General features: G+C 42.5%; 1 protein-coding gene across 1 annotated transcript in view; it reads left to right on the plus strand.

Annotated features, from left to right (window-relative positions):
* The first annotated feature begins 8,609 nt into the window (after positions 1-8,609).
* Positions 8,610-22,880, plus strand: part of STX8 (syntaxin 8) — a 74,963-nt gene continuing 60,692 nt past the window's right edge. The window contains exons 1-4 of the mRNA XM_083725960.1: positions 8,610-8,812; positions 11,748-11,847; positions 14,607-14,701; positions 15,483-15,593. Coding sequence (XP_083582086.1) covers positions 8,796-8,812; positions 11,748-11,847; positions 14,607-14,701; positions 15,483-15,593 — 323 coding nt within the window. The 5' untranslated portion in view covers positions 8,610-8,795. The remainder of the gene's footprint in view (positions 8,813-11,747; positions 11,848-14,606; positions 14,702-15,482; positions 15,594-22,880) is intronic.

Raw genomic sequence — 22,880 nt, forward strand, 5'->3', positions numbered from 1 at the left:
ACTTGAAGATAGAAATAGAATCATGTGAACAGTGAATGCCAAGTATTTTAATTGACGAAGCTGTGAGGTTCAGAGTGTATAAAAACAAAGGGGGAAGCTGTTATAAATGTACCACAGAGCTACACAGAGGAGGCCTTTTGTTTACACAGGCTGCATACACACTACACCTTTAAAGCACATTCAAAGCTCATGCCTTCCCTCAAAGAATTCTGGGCCCTGTGATTTGTTAAGGGTTGCTGGGAATTGTAACTGTGAGAGGTAAACTACAGTGCCCAGAATTCTCCAAGGCAAAGAATGTCATTTCAATGTTCTTTAAAGTTATATGTATAAACAGTTTTAATTTTGAGTGGAATATAATAAGCACAGGGCTGTTGTTTGAGTTTTGTCTAACCTAGGAAAGCAGGACAAGTTCTGAAGTGACTGCTATACTTGCACTGAGAAAGAAGGTGGGACTGTTAGGATGGGAATATAATGATTGGGAATTATTCGCCATCAGAGTGCCCTCCTGCTGCTAATGTGTGTAATACATCGATCTGCAGGTTGTATATATGCATAAATAAACCATGTATCATAGAGATACCACAGTCTCTGCTGTCCCTCATTCTGAGGAAACCGAACCCTGGGTACTTGCATGGAACCCCTGGAATCTGGATTAGGGTGGTATGCAACAGTATTCCATCCCTCCTAATCACAGCACAACCTTCTCCCTGCAAACATTTTCAAACCATTCATTTCTATCCCTAGAGCTGACCAGAAAAACACAGTCTGGTATATGTTTGTGCCTTTAACAGAATCTTAATTGGCTGAGCATTTCATAGCCTGTAGAGATAAACATTATCATCTTCTAATTTTTATACATCAAGCTGATGTTAAGAGAACAGGAATGAGACTAGTTAAATAAAAGTGGCACCTGTTGCTACCTAATGGCCCCAAACAATGAAACTAATTTCTGCCCCACAAGTTCTTGTTGCTGCAACCACACTCTTGAGTTTGCATCATGTGCATCCTGATCTGTTGCATGTTTACTCAGAAGTAAGTGCCGCTGACCAAGCCTACATTGAGAAGAGTGCCAAAATGCATTCTTCCTCGCATATTCTTGACATGCAGCAATCTGGAAGGTTGCCTTCTTCTAGATGAATCGAAGCAAGCCAAATGGAGGTGGATAAAAAGAACTAATTAAAGAATTGTGAGCAAGGGATCACTCTTTCTTAAAATTTAATGGGGAAGAAATGAAATATGCAGAGGCCCCATTCCCTCCCAATGAGGAATGCAGCTGAACATGATGAATATTTCATGATTACTTCATGTCAAATGTGCAAAGACAGGAATTGAGCCCCACATCTTCTTCAATCCACTTTGCTAAAGGGTTCAGAAAAGTGAAGCGGAAACAGAAAACTGCTGCATGGTGTGTTAAGACCAATTCTACTACGGGGGGGGGGGGGGGAGAGAGAGAAGACACTACTGCCACTAGCAGAGTAATCAGTTGATCAGTGTTTCATGATGTACGTGTCCTGACAGTGACATGGATAATCCAGTGGGCTTGGTTGTAGGAAGGATACAGCCCAATGCACATTTATGGAAAGTAACGAAGCAAACCTAACAGGGACATATGCAGTGTGGCCAGGGTGGAAGCCAGGAGGGGGGCATAGTTGGATATGCTGTTTCCACAATTGCCCCTGCTCTTTTAGGACCTCACAATGATTATGGCCAATAGCAATAATAGTGTGTGCTCTACCATGCTTCCTATGGGTGCAGTGTGGGCTTCTGCAGCAGCAAAGCCCCCTCCCCACAAAGTCCAGTGCACACTGAGTTAAGGATCTGCTCATCTTATTGAATTCAGTGAGACTTAACATCTGGGTAAAATAAGGTTCGGTAGCTAGCTTGGGACAAGAGCCTTGAATGATACCATTCTACTGTGCTGTAGTGTTTAGCGTGTTGGACTAGGACCAAGGAGATCTAGGTTCAAATTCCTAGTCATCCATCAGGCCTTGAAGGTTGGCCCACCAAACTGTTTTAGGCAAATGACACGCAGCTTTCCTGACCTAACATCGCATATTAAACCAGGCACATGAAAGTTCAAGCCATTGCTCAAATTTTCAAGCCAAGGCTAAAAGGAAGAACCAGTGCTTCCTGTTGTGTTGGTCTTTTTGAATATGGTACCTTTTTCTGTGGGCTTGCACAGCTTAAAGGAATGGAGGGATAAAAATAGAATGAATAAATCATGCTCAGCATGGATTCATTGAGTTGGTTTGCACAGAATACTAAACCATGGTTTTAATGCTAACCATAGTTAAAGCTGAGGCATCAATCACTTAAATATTGTTTATTACATCATAGAGCAATTAAAAGCACCAATGATAACAGCTGAGCCTTGGGAGGGTTTGAAAAAAAATAAATTCACCACCCTTTAGTCACAGTTCTGTAGCTTTTGGGTAGTGGTGGCTCAGTGGAAAATGTATACTTTTTATGCCTTCTATAATTTCCTTTTTAAAGAGGTGGTTACATGTAACGCTAAGCTATGATTAACATTAATGAAGGTTTATGAACCAACTACAAACATTGTTTAATGGGCAACCTTTAAACATAGTTAATAAACAATAGTTACTCTGCTGGGCTGGATTTACACAGAACACTAAGCCATGGCTTAATAAACCATAGATTAATGGACTATGGTTTACATCACTATGTGCAAACCATTGTGTGACCTTGGGTGTGTCATAATCTCTGAGGTTCAGCTTTCAATGTAAAAACTGATGAGTAAAATAAATACTGTCATTTAACTCATGAAAAGGGCACCAAAGATTTTTCTTCTTGTGGTTGATGTGTCTATTGTTACTGTCAAGTGAGCAGACAATCATTCTGGATTAATAATGCCTCTCCTGTCCTGTGAAGCTTAATCAGCATCCTGCCCTTTGTTTACCAAAACAAATCATCCTGCATTCTATAAATTATGATGGACATGCAAAGGAGAAGCTTCACTGTTTCTGTGATTCCAGGGTGTGAGTGTGAGGAAAAATCGTTTATTGAAGAATTAATGAGGAAGAGCAGGGAAGTCCAAAAATAGACTGACCAGAAAGAGCTCCTTGCCAAAGCCAGTAAACAGTATTCTCCTATGTTAAGCAGACAAGAGAATTTCCAAATCAAGTCTCCCATTATCAAATGGCTCTCCAGATAAATATTACACCCCATTATTTTAGTCCTTAGAACTATTTTGCCTTCCACTTGCTATTTCCTAAGTGCTGCTTACTGATTTTATGCTGTCGGGTGGTTTCCTGTTGCTTTTTATTAACTTTGAGCTGGCAGTGCTTTTCTGCATGGATTGTTCTTAGTCCTGTACTTGCATTTTATTGATTTTCAATTGTGAACCGTCCAGAGCACACAGCCGATTGTGTGGTGCAGAAATGCCTAAATAAAACAAAATGAAGGTTGTTTATGAATACATGGAGGAATAGGGATAGACCAGTCATGAATTCAGTTCAGAGGGAGGATCAAGTAAGGGAAGTGGATTAAGATTGCTGGGCTTCGATTGTCAAAGTGGGAGATGCTGGTTCAAACGATCTGTCGTCAGCCATCAGGTCAATAGGCCTAGCCTCCTTGAAAGAGGTGCTGTGCAGTGCTATTTACATCTAGGAGGCGGCTCATAGAAGGCTTGTTGGAGAGTATCAACCACCTTTTGTCATCTAGCTCAGCATTGTCTACACTTGTGATGGGTAATCAGTGACACACCCACACACCGACTCATTTCAAGTGGCCCAGCAGATGCTGTGGCCCACTCTTGATCTCTGGACCACACTGAGTGAGAAGGAGAAAGAAGTAAAAGAGTTACTGGTACAAGCCTGCCGGCTCTGCCCTCTTTGGGTTTTGGTTGCATCTACCATTAGCTGCAAGCCTATAGACTTATCCTGTGGGTAAATGGGTGCGGAGGGCCAGGGTGGTGTAGTGGTTAAGAGCGGTAGTCTCGTAATCTGGGGAACCGGGTTCGCGTCTCCGCTCCTCCACATGCAGCTGCTGGGTGACCTTGGGCTAGTCACACTTCTCTGAAGTCTCTCAGCCTCACTCACCTCACAGAGTGTTTGTTGTGGGGGAGGAAGGGAAAGGAGAATGTTAGCCGCTTTGAGACTCCTTCGGGTAGTGATAAAGTGGGATATCAAATCCAAACTCTTCTTCTTCTTCTTCACTGTGACTGGCAGATGTTCTCCATAACTTCAGACAGAAGTCTTTCCCAACCCTACTGGGAAATATCAGGATTTGAACCTGGGGCCTTCGGCATGTATCCCTGAGCTACACCCTTCCCTCACAATACAAGTAGCAGCTTCAGATGAATAAGTTTTGTTGAGACCATGATGGGGAGGGAGAGTTAAGGTCTCTTTCCCTTTCTCAGGCCATGATCCTGATCAGAGGTCCTCATGGCAGCTCTCCCCCCCCCCCCCGCACCAGTGCAACATCATTTACTATAACATGGAGTGTGGCTGTAAGTGTAAAATACTTTGTACAGTGGTAAATCGTGTTAAGTACTTAATTCATAAGTTCCAGAGGTCTATTCTTAACCTGAAACTGTTCTTAACCTGAAGCACCACTTTAGTTAATGGGGCCTCCTGCTGCTGCCGCGCCGCCAGAGCACGATTTCTGTTCTCATCCTGAAGCAAAGTTCTTAACCCGAAGCACTATTTCTGGGTTAGCGGAGTCTGTAACCTGAAGCGTATGTAACCTGAGGTACCACTGTACACCCTAAAGCAGTTGCTTTTACTTGTTTACCTATTTCTAAAGCATCAGCAAAATAACATAGATTTACCTTACTACAGGAAATGAGCAATGGGATGGGAATGTTGCAAGAAGGCAGCAGCAGATGCCAAAATATGTGAACTGAGGATATAGTTCACTTCTGTAAACATTGCTGCTGTTAAACTCTTGACTGGTTGCTTTCAAGCACCAGAGGGATGCCAAAATGCCCTGTTAATGATTATTAACTTCTTGATTGTCATGAATGTACTTAAGCGGACTGCCACATGATGATACGATTAAGCTGAAACAGGAGGCTTACCGAAGATAAGGTGCGAGAGTTTCACATACAAAGGGTATTTGACACCCATGATTTAATAGGTATCCATTTATGCTTGTTTAACCCTTTTCTGTGCTCAGTGACTGGCACAATGCACCACTTCCATCCACCATGAGGACTACACACTCTACTCTGAACACACACAACACGAACCTTTTTCAGTGTACATCCCCCTCCATGGCCTACTGTCCCTCCTTTTCACATGGAGCTAAGGTCTTTGCATGGGACATTTCTGCCATGGATGGCTGTAAATGTTAAGTTTATGTGTTGAAAACTCTTATTGCAGAATTATTAAGGCATGCCAATATTATTCATTATTTAACCAAAGGAGCTCAGGATGGCATACATGGTTCTCCCCTTTTTTCTCTCACAACAACCTAATAATCCAGGAATGTCCCATACAGGGAAACATGAAAAGGTACTGACTTGAAAAAGAAGCAGATTTTTTATTCACAGGAAGAATTGGGAAGAATTGGGAGCACAGTGTGTGCTCCTGATTCTTCATTACAGCTGTTGCTTGAAGTTTCCCACAGCTAGGGACATAAATGACATCAGGCACAGGAAAAGGTGGCTGTGGCCTAACGAAACCTCTGTTGTAATGTAAGGTAGGTTGGGATATAATCCGCCCTGTAAATTTTCTGGTTGTGTGGGGATCTGAATCCAAGTCTCCCCAGTCTAAGTCCATAGCAGTGACTCTGAAGCCTCAAGTGATCAGAGTACGATATGCTGTTTGCAACTAATGAATTGTGCAGTCCTCTCCTGTATCTCTAACCTGTGCATGTTTTCATAGATGCCAGTCCTAGAGTTCAATGGGATTTAATCCCAAGTAAGTATACATAGGGTGGCGCTGTGGGTTAAACCACAGAGCCTAGGGCTTGCCGATCAGAAGGTCGGCGGTTCGAATCCCTGTGACGGGGCGAACTCCCATTGTTCAGTCTCTGCTCCTGCCAACTAGCAGTTCGAAAGCATGTCAAAGTGCAAGTAGATAAATAGGTACCGCTCTGGCGGGAAGATAAACAGTGTTTCCATGTGCTGCTCTCATTCGCCAGAAGCGGCTTAGTCATGCTGGCCACATGACCCGGAAGCTGTCTGTGGACAAATGCTGGCTCCCTCGGCCTATAGAGCAAGATGAGCGCCGCAACCCCAGAGTCGGTCACGACTGGACCTAATGGTCAGGGGTCCCCTTACCTTTACCTTTAAGTATACATAGGATTTCAGCCTTCAGTGATATCTGGATGTTAACCACTGTTAATGCACAACATACTGGCTGTGTTAGAAGCAGTAAATCTGTTTATTCTTTTGAAGCATGAGCATCAAATAAACCTTGTAAGCATTTCTTCTGCCTAGTATTATCACTTTAACAAACAACAACAACAACAGTGCCTTTGATAACAGCTTGATGTACATAAATTGAGCAGGAGATAAAGTAATGTTAGGCTATTGTCAACAAGAGGGAGACTGGGAGGAGGGTGGAAGTGGCACTCCTACTGCCTTTCTGAAATCATCAACTCTCCTCCTTTCTTCTACAAAACATTTGGGGACTCATCAAAGTTTAACTAGACTGGTGCCATATGGTACATGTTAAGGACCTTCTTGCATACTCCCTATTCCTGACCCACATTTAGTGAACTGTGCCCACTCCCTTAGTCTTTGTCCTGTCTCTTTATCAACTCTATTTTTGTGTGCACTGCACCAGCCACACCACCTAACAGAAAACAAACAATGTCAATATATTTTTATTAATTGGCACAATAATGTTATCTTTCTGCAGGGCTGGTTAGTAGCAATAGTAAATTATCAAAAAAGCATTTATTTGTGTTTAGTTTTCCATTACACACACAATTTTTTTTATTAATGAACATAAATTTTCTTCTCTGCAGCAGTTTGCAGCTCACGATTATTACAGCAGCATAAGTCAAATCATATTTATGATTTGGGATAGACTTTACATAGTTCATTGCTTTCTTCCGGCTGGGATGCTTCCTGTGCCATCACTTACCGTAAGTTTATCTCCATGCCAAGAAAAGCTTCACCAACTAATTTTTTGCATGCCATGCTGCTATTTAAAGCACAGGACAAGGGCCAAGTCACACTATGTATTAGCCTCCGTTATGGTGGCTGTGAGCCCTAGATTAGCAGATCTTAGCACATGTAATTTTAAAAAACAGTAATAACAATTATTACAAAACAGCAATAACAATCAGGAAAGCAACATGCCTCAGGACCAGGGGATAGTAGAGTCATTTGTAAAGGAGTGTTAGACCTGTCAAGAAGCAATGGAGTAACATAATTAAAAATAAGAGTGTGGCAACAGTTTTAACTGATCACTCCCTTGCATGTTTGTGATTCAAATACTGATGATGCAAGCTTTGCAGTCTCTTCAGATGTTGCAGCCTAGGTTGCCAGAAGAAGAGAGAGATTGTGAAGCAAGATTGGTGTGTGTCCTGCAGAAAACTGTAGACTGAGTGGTTCTGAACTAAGAATAATCTACAGTAGAGGTAGAGCAGATGCAACAATGATGTTGGAAGCTAACTCTAATCAGTTCCAGGCCACATGGCCAATGGTCCAGCAGCATCTGCAAGACTCGGGCTCCCTGCCCCTGATCTGCAGTATTCTACGGAGCTGTGATAACATAAAAAAGGAACAACCCTTTATAACTTAAGGGATGTTATATAATAGCAAGATGAGCCACGGGCCTGCAAGATTTAGTTGCAGTGATCGCTCTTGCATAGTCAGCGCTATCCCAAATGAGCCAGCAGGGTTGATATAAATAACAGTAATACTTAGAGCTTATCTGCTCTTTCCAGGCATGGTCCTCGCTTTAAAGCTCCATCTCTGAGCACCTTTATTTTTCCTTTTCTTTTTTGCTTTGGACCTTTCCCCGTGAAAACCCACTATTTAGCACTCAATCGGCGAAAACAACATCAGCAAACCCGCATCTGTGTTTGCGCCGACTGAGCGCTAAACAGCGGGTTTTAGTGGGGAAAGCTGCAGGCAAAAGCAACAAAAAAACAGAAACACCACAACCACCTAACCACACACTTGGGACACTGAGCTTTATGGTTCAGACCCGCGCCTGCAAAGAGAAGGGCAAATAAGTTTGGATAAGCCCTTTGTGATTTCAGTCAGTGCCGCGAGAGCCTAACCCGGTGGCGCCAGACTGCTCGGGGACACAAAACGGGTACGGTGAATTCTGCGCTGTTGTTGTTGTTGTCGTTTAGTCGTGTCCGACTCTTCGTGACCCCATGGACCGGAGCACGCCAGGCACCCCTGTCTTCCACTGCCTCCCGCAGTTTGGTCAAATTGTTACCAATGCAACCAATGTGCAAGTTTTCCGCGTCGCGCAGAATTCCTCACCAGGCGATGCCCACGGACAAGTCGCATGTAGGCATTCAAGCCCGTATTAACGCCCTATATGCCTTGGAGGGGGAGAAGCCCCGCTGCATCCCAGAAGCTGCAGCGTGGCCCCCTTAAGCTGAGCGCGAGTTGACGGGCAGGTTCGCGCACGCGCAGTTTCCGTTTGCCCTGCCCCTCCCGCCCTCTCCCTCTGTACCCGGCGCCCCTTTCTCTTTCGCTTTCAGCGACGCCCCGCCCTTCGACCCCTCCGAGGGTCGCGCTTTCCTCCGTCTCGTTGGTCGCCTGAGCCTTCGCGGACGCCGTTGTCAGCTGACCCGACTAGGAACGGCTGCAGGCACTGAACTCGGAATACAGGCTTTTTGGGTGGCCGGGCGCCGCCATGGCTCCAGACCCCTGGTAAATGTGTGTGTGGGGGGGGGGGGCAGGCCGCTTGGTTGAAGCCGTGCAGCGTATCCCTTTGGGGCTGCTGCCTTTGACCCAAGGGGTGGAGTGGGGGGGGGGGCTTCACTCTGGGCCTGATATCGGCCAGAGAAGATGGGGAGAGTTTGACCCTCCAGGTGCTTGTGGTAGCCTCTCCGCCCCCCGCCCCGCACACAATTCTTGTCACCTCATCCAGCATGGCCAATGGTTAGGGGCAGTGGGAGTAGCAGCCCAGGAACGCAGCACCCCCGTCCCCCCTGCAATACAGTATGAGGTTTCTCCTCCTTTGTCCTCACCATTCTTCTCTCCCATCTCCTCTCTGGAATCAGTTGTGGGGCTAGTGCTGTAGAGATGGAAGAATTTTCACAGGTGCAGCTTCTTCCACCTTGGTGCTGTAGCAATAGAAGACAAAAAAGCCTGCACCTAGCGTGGATACAAAGGAAGGCTTGTACTTGGATAGTAGTATAGCAGAGAGAATTTGCACATGTGTAGCTTTTCTTTGTTTTTTTATTATTTTATTTATGATTTTCAGTTTTATACATTTCAGTAATTTTACAATCATAACTTCCTTCCACATTAACTTAATTTACTCATTTAGTCATCTGCTTTAAATATATACTCTTATAGAACTGCAGGTTATTGCAATAATCCTGTCAAAGTTCTTATATGTTTACAGTTTATTTGTAAATATCCAATAAACCATTTCCATTCTTTTATAAAAAAAATTGTTATCTTGATTTCATATTTTTCCGGTAAATTTCACCATTTAGGCATATTCCATAAGTTTTTGTATCCATTATTCTTTTGCTGGGATAACTTCTTTCCATTCGCTCCCTAGCTTTTCCTTGTTTGATTCCTCTTTTGATACGGCAAGTGCTTAGGTGTAATATAGTTGTACTACTGTGCAACAGAAGGAGACAAGTTTCTCCTCCGTTAAGTACTCACACTTCTTTGTAGTAGACTCAATCTGTTTTGGGGATGGGGATTCCCTAACCTATTTGCCTATTATGAGATATTTAGCTAGAATGAATTAAAAAACTAAATAAATTATATGTTCCTTGTGCTGGATAAAACACTTCTGGTTAAGGCTTTTGCATTGTGCTTGGGATACAAAGCAATGCTCCCTAAGTTTGAAAAGGGATTGGAATTCTATTCAAGATACAGATAGGTAGCCGTGTTGGTCTGCCATAGTCAAAACAAAAAAAATTCCTTCCAGTAGCACCTTAAAGACCAACTAAGTTAGTTCTTGGTATGAGCTTTCGTGTGCATGCACACTTCTTCACGATACAGTATTCAAGATAGTTTGCTTTACTTGAACAGGGATTCTTTCCAGGGCAATAACAATAGCAATAAATACTTCAAGTGAGATGCTTTATTTTTTCTTTAGGTTGACTGAGTGTATGTTTGCTTCAACCACATATAATTATTGTTGAGAGGAGGAAGTTGACCACAGTGTTTGCATGTGAATTCAGTGTGGCACTAAGGAGATTGCTCAGTCAGCACAAGCCTCTCCACTTATCTAATGGAACAATCTTCTTCCACTGTACATTGTACACAGTGTTCAAAACTCCCATTGTTCTAGGTGCATTTTGCGACAGGGAATTTCATTAGCACAAGCTGTTTCTGAGTTCTGGTGCAGTACTGTGCCTAAGATTTCAGATTAAAACTGCAGAGTGGAAGGAAAGGACCTTTGTCTGCCTCCCCACTTCCAGCTACTCTCCGAAGACTGGAGAAGAGACCCTCTTAAGAATATTAGGGGGGTGGGCAGGGGAAGGACCAGGCCATGTGAAAAATGAACATAATATCTTTCCTGCAGTTCATTCATTTTCAGCTTTGTTTGTATTCTTATAAAAAAGTGTGCCTAGACATTACATTGTTTTGCCCATAATCTAGGTTTAAGGTGCCATTTAGCTCCTAGCTTTCAATCTGTTTCAAACACTGATTGTACATTATTCCAGGGATTCTCTTGACCCCTAAGCAGATTTGAGGTGGGGCCTTGTTGCCCCCTTGGCTCATTTGGAGGAAGGATGGGATAGAAATAAAATAAAATATCTTACCTTGGTGCTGTTTATGAATTGTGACCATGTGCTAAAAATCTTCAGTAGTGTTTCAGCATCCTGCGTCTTGTTACTTGCTAAAATTTGGTTGCAATTAATATATTGGCTTCCCTATAGGATGTTTGTTGGGATAGCTTCTTTAGCTATGCTCTAAATTTGGAGGAATGTTTTTTATGTATAAGCTGTCCATATTTGTTTTATTTCTTGTTTCCATCTATAGACTGCTTTACTACCTAAAATACCTGAAAGCAGTCTACATACACAGTATGTTCCACAAACCACATCCAATGATTTGCACCACAAAATACATTTTAAAAATCCATAAACATAATTTAAAATCAGAGCAAACTACTAGGCAGTATAATATAAAATTTCAAACAGCACAGCATATGTGCAATCATTCATTCAATCTCACTCACCATCCATTTCACACAACCACTACAACCATTTGCTACACCAAACATTACCTCTATTAATTACTCATACTTTCAACCCACACACAAAAGGTCATTGCCAAGCATACAGAATAAGATACACTTCTAATACATGAAGCAGTATTGACTTGTGTCACACTCTCACTGAACGATCTAATACTCATCTCTTGGCTCTCCCTGGAGTGAGCCCAGGCTCTCACCCTGGAGGGTATAGAACTATTTCCGTCCATGCACTGCCAGCTATGGAATCATAACATGCATGGTACTGCATAACCTCAAAACCTGATACAGAAACAATCAGCTTGACTTGAAATAGGCATCTTTATGGATCGAGGAGCAGTGGTGAAAGATTGAATATTTTGATGAACAATAAAGGCAGAAATGTATGTATAATAGTTAAAATATATTAACTTGTTCTAGGTTGTCGATGTATGAATCCACTTGCCATACTGCCCAAGAGGTTGCTGAAAAAATTCAAGAACGCAATCGATGTCAGAGGAATGGTGAAAGTACAACTAAGGTACTGCATAATTCATGGACCACCTTCCAGCTTTGCTTTACCTTCTCTTACATCTTTTAAGATCAGCAGCCAGTGTCCTCTTGACTGAGCAAGCTGTGTGCACCTGAAATCTATTGAAAGGTAATCTTGGTAGCTGCCTTATAAGACTGGAGCTCCTATCCTTAAAAGACACATCAGATTCTTTGAGGCTGAGTGCTCTAACAGACCAAGCCTGTAGAGATTAGTAACTAGCTATTTTATTCTGCCCCCACTCCTCCGCATTGTACTGGATTTGTAAATTATAGTTACCTATTTTCAGTCCTAGTGACAGAGTGAGAGAAAAACTGGAATAAATATTTTTGAAACAATAATATTTTGTTTGGTTTTGTAAGGGTAGGATACATACTATGATATCAGTTGGAAAGAGGATGCTCTTGATGTAAGATAACCACCTCTGTCTCAGAACATGGACATGGCACTTTGAAACTGTATTGTTGTCAGGTAAAATGAGTGAGCTGGACATTTGCTGCAGTTCTTTTACCACTTAGTCAAGTCATTGCTTTTGGCTGTCCCCTGAGAGAAGGCAACAGCACCAGAACAAACCCAGTGTTGGGACAAAGCAGAGGTTCTCATTTCCATGGTATTATTAATCCTGAAATAGGGAAGCTAAGCCCTAGCTGTCAGGTAAAGGCCCAGCTCAAGTCAGAAAATATTCAATAATCTGGACTGAAATGACTTGCTTCATGTAAAATTGCAAAATCCTTTACACTTTCAGATGATAGGAAAATCCAGAAGGTATGATGAGCCCTAATAATTTAGGGCTACTTCACATGCAGCATTTGTTTCACAAAGCTGTGTTTCACTTAGTAGATACCTGAAGTATGAAAGAAAGATGCACATCTTGAAATGTGTGTCTGTGACTAGAGCAGTGACCAAGTGCAGATGTTTCAGGGCCACCTATTGTTCCTTTGCGCTCTCCCCATACTGTAGGAACAGTGATTCATGTTACAAAATACACTGCTCAGTAGACGAATGGTTCCCTGAAGAAAACTTTCCATGTTTGTACGTGAGTAGAATTGGAGGCACTTGCTCAGTGAGCAGGTAGGAAGCCAGCATTTGAGTCCAGTGTAAACAGGCTTCCAACAATTGCAATATTTATTGCCATAACAACTGATGTTATGGGCTGATGTTGAAAAACATTAAGCAGCTCAGTCATGTTGTCTGTGGCCAGGGAATGTTTTAATGAAGAAAAATGTTCTTTTCTCATGTTTGCCAAGTAGGGGAAATGTCATCAGTGTCTTGTTTTTCTGGGATTTTGCCACTTTCATGCGCTAAGACATTTTTTAAAAAATGTAGTGAGAAAATCAAGCATTTCTATTGCCATTCCAAATGAGAGACAAAAGAAAACTTATTCTTATTCCTAGTCCTTCCCCTCCTCATCTCTTTGCTTTGTTGGTAGATAACGCTGAGTGTGAAAGATTGGAAACATTCCTCAGTAAAATGTATACATTTTTTAAAAAAATGTGGAAAGCAAATGTAAGTCCACACTGGACGCAAATCTCTCAAGAATGTTTCCCTTATGAATTACAGTGACATAAGAGCACAGTTAGGTGTCTGCACAAGTCCTGTAGTTAATACTGGTCTTGTTTTGCAGAAATGAGCTAGTGGTTTGTGACTACAAACAGAAAATTGTTTCTTTTCTTAACCTCTTCCAACGACCTTGCCCTGATGTAGCAAATCTGTATTCCTAAGAAGTTAAGATTTATTTGGAAGTAAATCCCATTTTAAAAAATCAGTGGGTATTACGTCCAAGTAAACATACTTAGCGTAGGGGCGTTAGTGAAATTTGCCATCCACCCCTTTTTTGCTTTTAAATCAAATGTGTACGTGAGACAGGGCTAATGTTTCCATTGTTGTGCTACAAGACAGTGGACGGTCGTGGGACCTGCTAGTTCTCAAGGAATTGTCACCTGGGAAAGGTCCTGTGAGTGGATGGTATTGCTTCATTGCCTTGGATTAAAGTGACATGAAATTCTGGGGAGTTCCTGGACTTTAACAGGGTTAGCTGTCAGCTTATGTCACCTTAGCAATACTTGCTGCTCTTTGACTTTCAGTAGATTGCCTCAAGAGTGCGCTTGAGGTTCTGACCCAGAATGAAGTCCTTGATGAATGCTTAGCACCACATTCCCCACAAATTACCAGTTCCCTGTGGATGGATGTAGTGTAGCCCTCTTCTGGTCATTCTCTGTTCCCAAGATGGTTGGCATTCTTTACCAGGCTAGCAATGCAGGGTCTACTGCGGCTCCTTGGCACTATAGTATTGTTACAAGGGCTGACTGTTGCTCTTTGATTAAAATGGATAGGGTTTCTTGCTGGATCCTAAGGGTGGGGGGAATGATCTAACTTGAGTGGTCTTTTCCAAGCCTGTTGTATATAGCTGGCTTCCTTTTTCATGAATGTCTTGCTTTTTGAAAGCTGTAGAAGGCATTGGCTCACAAAAGCAGTAGTTTAACTGGAAATCAGTGGGCCAAAAACAACTCAGATACATGAGTAAGTTTGTAAGTGCACCTTCCTATTAACTGCCTGGAGTTCTAATAGGATTTTTTAAAAAAACTATCCTACATAGGTAACTCTTCTCTACTTTGATGGGGTAATAATGAGCTATACTCTGTTTTTATTTGCTTATTTCTATGTGTTTCTGGATGGTCCCATCTGCTAATTCATTGCAGCACTGATGAGCTGATATCACTTATTTCCCTTTTGCTCTTGTCTCCTTTTAGCTCAATGTTTCCATCCGGTCACTGTTGCAAAACCTCAAAGAAAAGACGGAGCGTCTGAAGGACCTCTTGCTTCACTCTGTATCAACACGTCAGATGTATCCATGTAAACAGCTGTATACCAGGAAGGCCAGTGAGACAAGAGTGGGTCAGCATTCTGTTTTGGAAAAGGAACAAGACCATTAGCTTATATGTGTGTGTTTAGAAAATCCCCAACAACTTGGGGAAAACCCAGGTACAAAAGAAATGTTTGCAATCTTCCATTTTATTTCCAGGGTTTGTTCTGTATGTGCAAGCACTTCTTCAGGGCACTCCTAACTAAATGGGCTGCAGCAAATGTTGTGTCATATCCAACTGGGGCCCACTTTACACACGCAACTGAATGGGCTGTGTAAAGCTGTGCCCATGTGGTTGTATTAAAAGTCGATGCTCACTTAGGTAGTTGCATGTGTGAGTCTGAATTCTGCTATAAGTTCTGCTATAATTCTGCACAGTTAATGACTTTTGCCACCTTGCTGTTTGTTTTTAAAACGTTCCATGTGTCTTATAGACTTATAAAATGAGGTAAATGTTGTAAAGTACTTTTTACACATGGAAAAGTGTTATAAAAATGATAGTAGTCTGTCGTCAGTTCTCTGCCTAGGACAAGATAACCTCATATCCTTATTTAGTCATAACAGAACTTAGATATTTTTTAACTCTGGCCTCTCTGGTATAGATCTAGTATGGTATTTCCTGTACTGATAGGTACGCATGTGGTTCTTCCTGACTGGATAAGGAAGTCATAACGTACTTGATTTGTGATTTAATACCACAAGTATGAGGTCTAGATGTTCAGTCATTTGTTTCTGGCAATCAACCTTAACCCAGTTCCTGCAGAACACAACTCGAAGGGGACAGGCGGCAGAACTTAGTGGATGACCTCCTCACGCGACATCGTCACCTTCAGGCATCTTTCAAAAATGAGGGGACAGAACCAGATGTGATAAGGTACAGTTCTGCCACTTCTAAATGAGAAATGCATGAGAGTAGCTCTGTCTTGAGCTATGAAGCACCAGTGTACCTGTACCCCAGGAATCATCCTGATGACTGGTCTTATTGGCTGGGGCCTGTTGGGAGTCTAACAACATCTGGAGGGCCACAGGCTCCCTGCCTCTGCTGTACCTTATTTTCACACAGACCCCTCCTGTTTTGTGTGTGATCAGTTATGCTCTCCTTCAGGATATTGTTTTTCATGTATTCTGTGAGTACCTTGACCAGGTACCCAGACTTGATGGAGCAACTGCACTCAGAATCGAATAAAGAAATCGGAGCTGAAGGTTGCATCAAAGCCAGTCATGCTAAAAGGCTGAGTGTCTTAAGTGGTTCAGAGCCAAGGTCAAGCCAAAGCAGACTTTAACAGAGATGGGCTCAGGAGCAATGCAAGACAAAACTTCACATCACAATGGCCACAGAAAGCAAGCGTGTATTGGAATTTAAGAGTCATATGGTGTCAGGGATGGATGAAGGAGATAGATGAGAAATAAAGAGACAGTTGCACATAGTTTGTCTAGGCAGGGTGGTTTTGTGTTCTTAGGGCACAGGCCAGGAAAACTGGCCAATCAAAAGAAAGGCAGTTACATGGTCCAGAGCTACAGGGGGATCTATGGAGTGGAATTTCCCAGCAGTGCATACCTTGTCCTTGCAGTGTTGTTCTGGACTGTCTGAGTAAGGGAACTGTAGAGATCTATGCCTTAAGAAAACCAGTCACGCTAGAAATTTGGAAGGAGAAGGGTGGTGGTACATAGTATTGGTCTTGCAAATTGGTTCAAGATGTACTTTTTACATTACATTGATGCATCTTTTAGTAATATTTAATGATTATATGCTAACATTAATGATGATATTCTGATTAATTTCCCACTTGTCCTAAGCTAAAGGAAAAAATAAACAACATAAATTTTGAAAACAATTCCAGCTGCTGGTTGGGTTTTGATGATCTATCCCATTCTCTTTTTACCTCTTCTACACAGAAGCTTAAAATAGTTAAATCATATATGTATCACCCACGACATTTCAGGTGGAGAAAATGTGTTTTGGATTGCCTGTGTTGTTGAAAGAGGAAACTGTGGAAGAATGTCTAATCGATTAATTGTTTTTCTGGCCTTGTAATCCCTTGGCAAGCAGTGCAAATCCTTCCAGCTCTCCTGTGTGCTGGATTTTGTATTTAGCTAGTTTAACTCAGCATGAGAAATCAGTCGGGCAGTGCTTTCCATGTTGATGGATTATCTGAGTTGAGTCGTTGTTTATTTCATGCTCCAGCAACAGCATAAAGTGAGCCTATGCAACATTGTCTTGGGAATTTCAGTACTACTGAATTGCCACCAGGAGGAGAATGCAACTGTTGCTTCCTCTGTCCCTGAACCCACAAATACAAATTGCACCGTAAACAGGATTCCTCTTACATTTCAAGTTTTTTATAATTTCCTTTCCTATCCTCACCTTTCTGAAACAAAAATAAATGAAATATTGGGGACGTTAGTGTGCCAAAAAAAGGTGGATGGCGGTTAGAAACTGCTAGTGCTAGAATTATTGTTGGCTATGGAAATTTCTGTGGATTTCTCTTGGCCAGCCAAGAATCTCCAAAGCTGTAACTCTTAGCTTTGCATGTGCATTTTAAAAGAAAAGGTATTCCAACTTGTACCTGATAGTTAGATCTTTCCAATCTGGCTGTAGTTGCTGTTGAGCTATGGTTCCTCCCTTAGGGGTCTATAATTATTGCTATTTTTTCCCTTAGAAAAGCCCAACCATTCTATATTACAAGCCAAATTCTATTTCATCACGCCCATGCATATTTCTATTTTCATATTTTCTTTTCAGAATTTAGAAGCTGTGTGATGTGGGTGTGGTTGGATATAGTGGGGTCATCATGGTAGTTTGGTCTGACTGTGAGTAGGCATTCTGTTTCTCTCTTCCTGTTCCTATATGCAGGCTTCACCTTTCTTTTATCTGATCCATCCTTAAAGTACACCCCATGTTTTCAGGAGACTTTTTCGCACTTCTCCCTCCACCCCCCCCGTCCTATCCCGTAGTCATCCCCTTCATTAACCTTCTTGCATCAGTGATCACATGTCTTATTGTCCTCATGGTGTGCAATTGTGAAAGCGTTCTCAAAATTAATCTCCGTTTACGTTTGGTCACCATTCAGTGAGTTTACATCCTTTGAAATCTGCTTTAATGTGAGTTCTCTTGGTGTGGTACAGTGGCCTTAGTACTTCTAATTCTTATTTTAAGTGACAGCCTGGGCCACGATACAGATCAAGGCATTGCTTTATGAGGCACCCAAGTAGCTTACCTTCCGGTATTGTCAGACTTAATTAGGACACAGCTCTCAGTATCCGAAAGGGTTGTGCCATTTGCATAGCTGCTTCAATGCGGTTATTTCTCTCGACCCAAACCATTTTATTCAATTGCCTTTAAATTAACCATGCAATATCCGAATGTGAAGGAGACTTGTGTATCTTACACATAGAATGCCAATTGCATGAACCATCCTAGAGATGTCATTAGGGGCAAAGCTGAGGTCCAGGAAATTGTGAGATATTAAACTTAATATTTTCCTTGCGTCCAAAGAGACCGTGATCCCTTTGCTGGACTCCTAATCAGAGAATCTATTAAATGGATGAAGTTGTAATGAAATGGAGATTGATATCCTGTAACAGAGTAGAAGGCAAAAAGAGCAAACCCACCCACTTCCTGCGAAACTAATAATGCAGCTTTTGCTAATGCCGAGAGTGAACCTCGCAGTTTGAGAAAAGTCCCCATCTCTAGCTTTCAGTAGCTGCAGTTGTGGGAGGTGTCACTGGAAGTATGGAGAATGTATTGCTACCCTGGTAAAAGGAAATAAAATGAAGAGGGTGATGAAATGATGCATGTCACCTGTAGGAAGCTTAGCGTCTTCCTAAACTGAAAACCCTAACTAATGCTAGCCACAGTCGTGATTAAAACCATCTGCATGGAAGCTTCCTTCTTCTTACACAGCTAGCATAGAACTGTAGAAGTCTCTTCCACCCTTGGACCCTTGCCAGACCCCAAGCTGAGCTTCTTTCAGCAGTGCTGAAAAGGCTTCCTTGTAGCTGGCTTTTGACTGGCTACAGGTAGAGCGCTTAATATTTGTATCATGTATTTTGAATTACCTATTGGGTGTGTGCTTGTACATACACTAAATGTTGGAAAGTCCTTACCCCAGGCCTAAGAGATGTAAGCAATTAATGGTTCTCAACAATCTGATTGCTAAGGACATAGATGGCAAAATCTAGATTCAAAATTATCTTGACAGGCTGGAGCATGACCAAAACTGACAAGAGAGATAAATGTAAAGTCCTGTGTTTGGGTTTAAAAATACAAGTAAAAATCAAATACACAGGATGGGAGAGATCTGGCTTGACAGCAAGACATGTGGAAAGGTTCCGAGTGTCTCTGTGTGCATTGTAAACTGAGAGAGCCAACAGGGCAATGCAGCCGCTAAAGAGGCAAATGCAATTATGAGTTTCACTAATCAAGAAAAGTAATAATGCCACTCTGTCCAGTGCTGGTCAGGCCACATCTGGAGTACGATGTCCAGTTCTGGGTGCCGCATTTTAAGCAGGAGTTAGCATGTCCAGAGGAGGGTGACTCTGATAGTGATGGGTCTGGAAACGTCCTGTGAGGAACATTTGAATAATCAGGCTACGTTTAGCCCGGAGAATAAAAGGGGGAGGCATGGTTGCAGTCTTCAAATAACTGAAGGGCTCTCTTGTAGAAGATGGAGCAGACTTGTTCTCTTTTGCTCCTGAGGGCAGGACTAGAAGCAGTGGGTGGAAATAGCAGGGAAGCAGATTTCGGCTGTTAGAAATAGCTTCATAACGGTACATGTTGCTCAACAGTGGAACAGACAGTCTCAGGAGGAGGTGGGCTTCTTTTGCTGCTGATATTTAATCCGAAGCTGGGTGGCCCTCTGTTAGCGATGCTGTAGTTACATCCTGCATGGCAGATCTTGCATTGAGCCTAAGGGTTGGACTACATGGCCTCCAGCATCCCTTCCAGTTCTATATCCTCTTAATGCCACCTGTTGCACCAATACAGCAAATAAAATGAAAGCAGTACTGGAAAAAAATGTGGAAATTCACTATATTGCCATGCAGACTGTTCCAAGGGCCTCGTACCCAATGTTTTTTGGAAATCCCAAATCACATTTTGCAGCAATTTGTGAATCCAGATTGAAGTACTCAAAACACTTCAAATATTATTACTGTACTGCCATATTCACAAGGGGAAATGTGATTAATCACATAGACCAATGTCACATGACCTGGGTTTTTGTTTTAAAATCACTCACGTTGATTGTTCTAAGGCTTGAAAGCCTTCATGTGTGGCCGTGGTCTAGGGAAAGGTCTGTTTGACTAATTTGTGTTTCTTGGGAAATTTTGTAAGAATTAACCAGTGAAACAATGCAGTTGGGAAGATAAGCTGCTGTTTGTTAAGTAGAGGCACAACCCTTGATTATAACCCTCCAGCTTCCTTTATATTTGGGCACATTGCTAAGCCTTTTAATTAGTTAAATCTGCTCCTATAATCAAAAGCTATCTGCACACTCCACTGTGCTGTGACAATTTCAAAGATTTAAGTGATTAACTTGGCAAAAGCAGTGGGTGGCTAATTGGATAAACTTTAATCTTCACACTGCCAAAATGAAACAGAGGAAGATCAGAAGAAAGAGGAAGTTGGGCTGCCCTGGGTGGGAAGAGAGCTACCAAACATGTCAGAAAGATTATTTTTAATATGCTAGCAGGTCACTTGCCACAACCAAAACTAGAAAGCATGGTTGGGGGTAAAACTGTGCCACTACCCGACCCCCCCCCCCTCATTGACATTTTCAAATGGCAAAAGGTTTTTCTCATTTGAGCTAGTGGAGCCACAGCTGTGGATTTTGGAGCAGAGGATTTGGCTAGTCCATCTTCTCTTGGGAAAACTCTGAGAGCTACACCTTTTTATTTTGACCACGTTTAATGGGGACTTGGGCCCCTTACAGGAGTAAAAATGTCCCCTATGGGAGCTGGCTTTTTAAAAAACACAAATGTCCCCGTTATACTGTATTACACAATATTCTTGTTAAAGCCAATGGGGATTGTTTTGCTAAATATGAATATATTTTTTCTGTATGTCACATGGCTGCCTTGTTTGCTTATTATTACTGTGAGCTCTTGAGGCACACAGTAATAACATGGCTGGTGAAGACTAGGGGAGTGCTTTGGCAGTCATTTTGCCAGTGCAGTCTTTTCAGCTTGCCAGCTAGAATGACCCCCCCTCCCTCTGGGTGCTCTTCTGGGATTTCTCCCCAACCCCCCAGAGCCATTTTTTCTTGTGGGGTGGGTGTCCTCTGAGGAATGCTCTGTTGCGCTAGCTGGAGCCCTTCAACTGGCTTCTGCTAGTGGAACTAGAATAACAGAGTCACAGAGTTGGAAAGGGACCCCAAGGGTCATCTAGTCCAACCCCCTGCAGAGCAATTGAATCCTGCCCTACTTCTTCTGTAGTAGTTTTAATTCAACTGCAAGTGAAGATGGTTTTAATTAAAGACAAAACAAGCAGGTAAATGACCTTTAGGCTCCTTCTGTCCTAGTGAGTGCGGCTGACATGTGTAACAGGTGACAAATTGAATGGCCAACTTAACCAGAGTGGATTTAATACAGCTGCTTCCTGGGTTGTTTATTAGCTAGAGATCAATGCTTTGGGTCCCCCAAATTTCATTTTATTTGGATTTGTAAATGAAGAACTGTTCTCTGCTAAAAAAAAAAAAAGACAAAGAAGATGCTGTGGCATCTTAAGGCCTTTGCCAATTCGTAGTAGCAGGGCCTATCCACTTCTTCATATACCATCAGATTTGATCAGTGTAAAAAAAATACAGCTGTCTGCTAGCTAACTGATGTGTCTGGTGGATACCGAACAGGTGAGATAGCGGTTGACTATAGAACATAGAAAAACTACCTTATACTAGGGTAGATCATATGTTCATCTAGCTCAGCAACCCCTGCCGTAGACAAATACTTGTTTTTATTTGCCTGAGGGCCACGGGCCAAATACTGGGGTGGATGTGGCCAACACACACTTGCATGCACAGCCAGCAGAGGAGGAGAGGTCCCTCCCTACTGCAGCTCTGGTCTAAGAAGAGAGGTTCCTCTCCTCTTCCATGAATGGGGAGGAAAGCCCTTCAAACATTGGATGCCTCTTACTACCTTTGGAAAACTGCTGCTTCTCCCTCTGGTGTAGCACCATTGTCAGAAGGCCTTAGAAAAGCACAGCAAACAGTTTTGGAAGCATTCAGTTTTGGAAAAGAGCTGTGGGCTACTAAAAATACGTTTCCGAGCACGATTCAAAGTGTTGGTGCTGACCTTTAAAGCCCTAAATGGCCTCGGTCCTGTATACCTGAAGGAGCGTCTCCACCCCCATCGTTCAGCCCAGACACTGAGATCCAGCGCCGAGGGCCTTCTGGCGGTTCCCTCATTGCGAGAAGTGAGGCTACAGGGAACCAGACAGAGGGCCTTCTCGGTAGTGGCGCCCGCCCTGTGGAATGCCCTCCCATCAGATGTCAAAGAGATAAAGAATTACCTGACGTTCAGAAGACATCTTAAGGCAGCCCTGTTCAGGGAAGTTTTTAATATGTAATGCTGTACTGTTTTTAACACTGATTGGGAGCCGCCCAGAGTGGCTGGGGAAACTCAGCCAGATGGGCGGGGTATAAATAATAAATTATTATTATTATTATTATTATTATTATTATTATTATTATTATTATTATTAAAATAGCTTAACAGACTGGGCCGAGCCACAGGTTTGTCACTTCAGTAGACCTTGGAGGGCCAATGCTGATTTCAGTCTCTCCCAGCCCTATCAGGAGGTGCTGGGGACAGAGCCTGGCATTTTTTCCACGCAAAGCAGATGTAAACTCTAAGCACTAACATGCAATTCTTTTGTTAGACAGGTATTTGATTTGGTGGACAGGGCACTTTTTCTAGGTAAAGTGATCCCCCCCCCCTTTTTAGCATGGCATATTCTTATAGTCAGCGGTTAAATGTATCTAGGGCATGGAGAACCTGTTGCTCACCCAACTCTCATCATCTTTGTCCATTGGCCATGCTGCCTGGAGTTGATGGAACTCCAACAGCACCTGGAGAGTCACAAATTCCCCAGCCTTGATGTATCTAAAGGGCTTGTGCAACTTGCATTTTTAGCCAGCAGGTGTCTCTCTCATACTGAAAATCC

The sequence above is a fragment of the Podarcis gaigeae genome (genome assembly GCF_964106915.1).
Source record: "Podarcis gaigeae genome assembly, chromosome: 2".
Lineage (NCBI taxonomy): Eukaryota > Metazoa > Chordata > Lepidosauria > Squamata > Lacertidae > Podarcis > Podarcis gaigeae.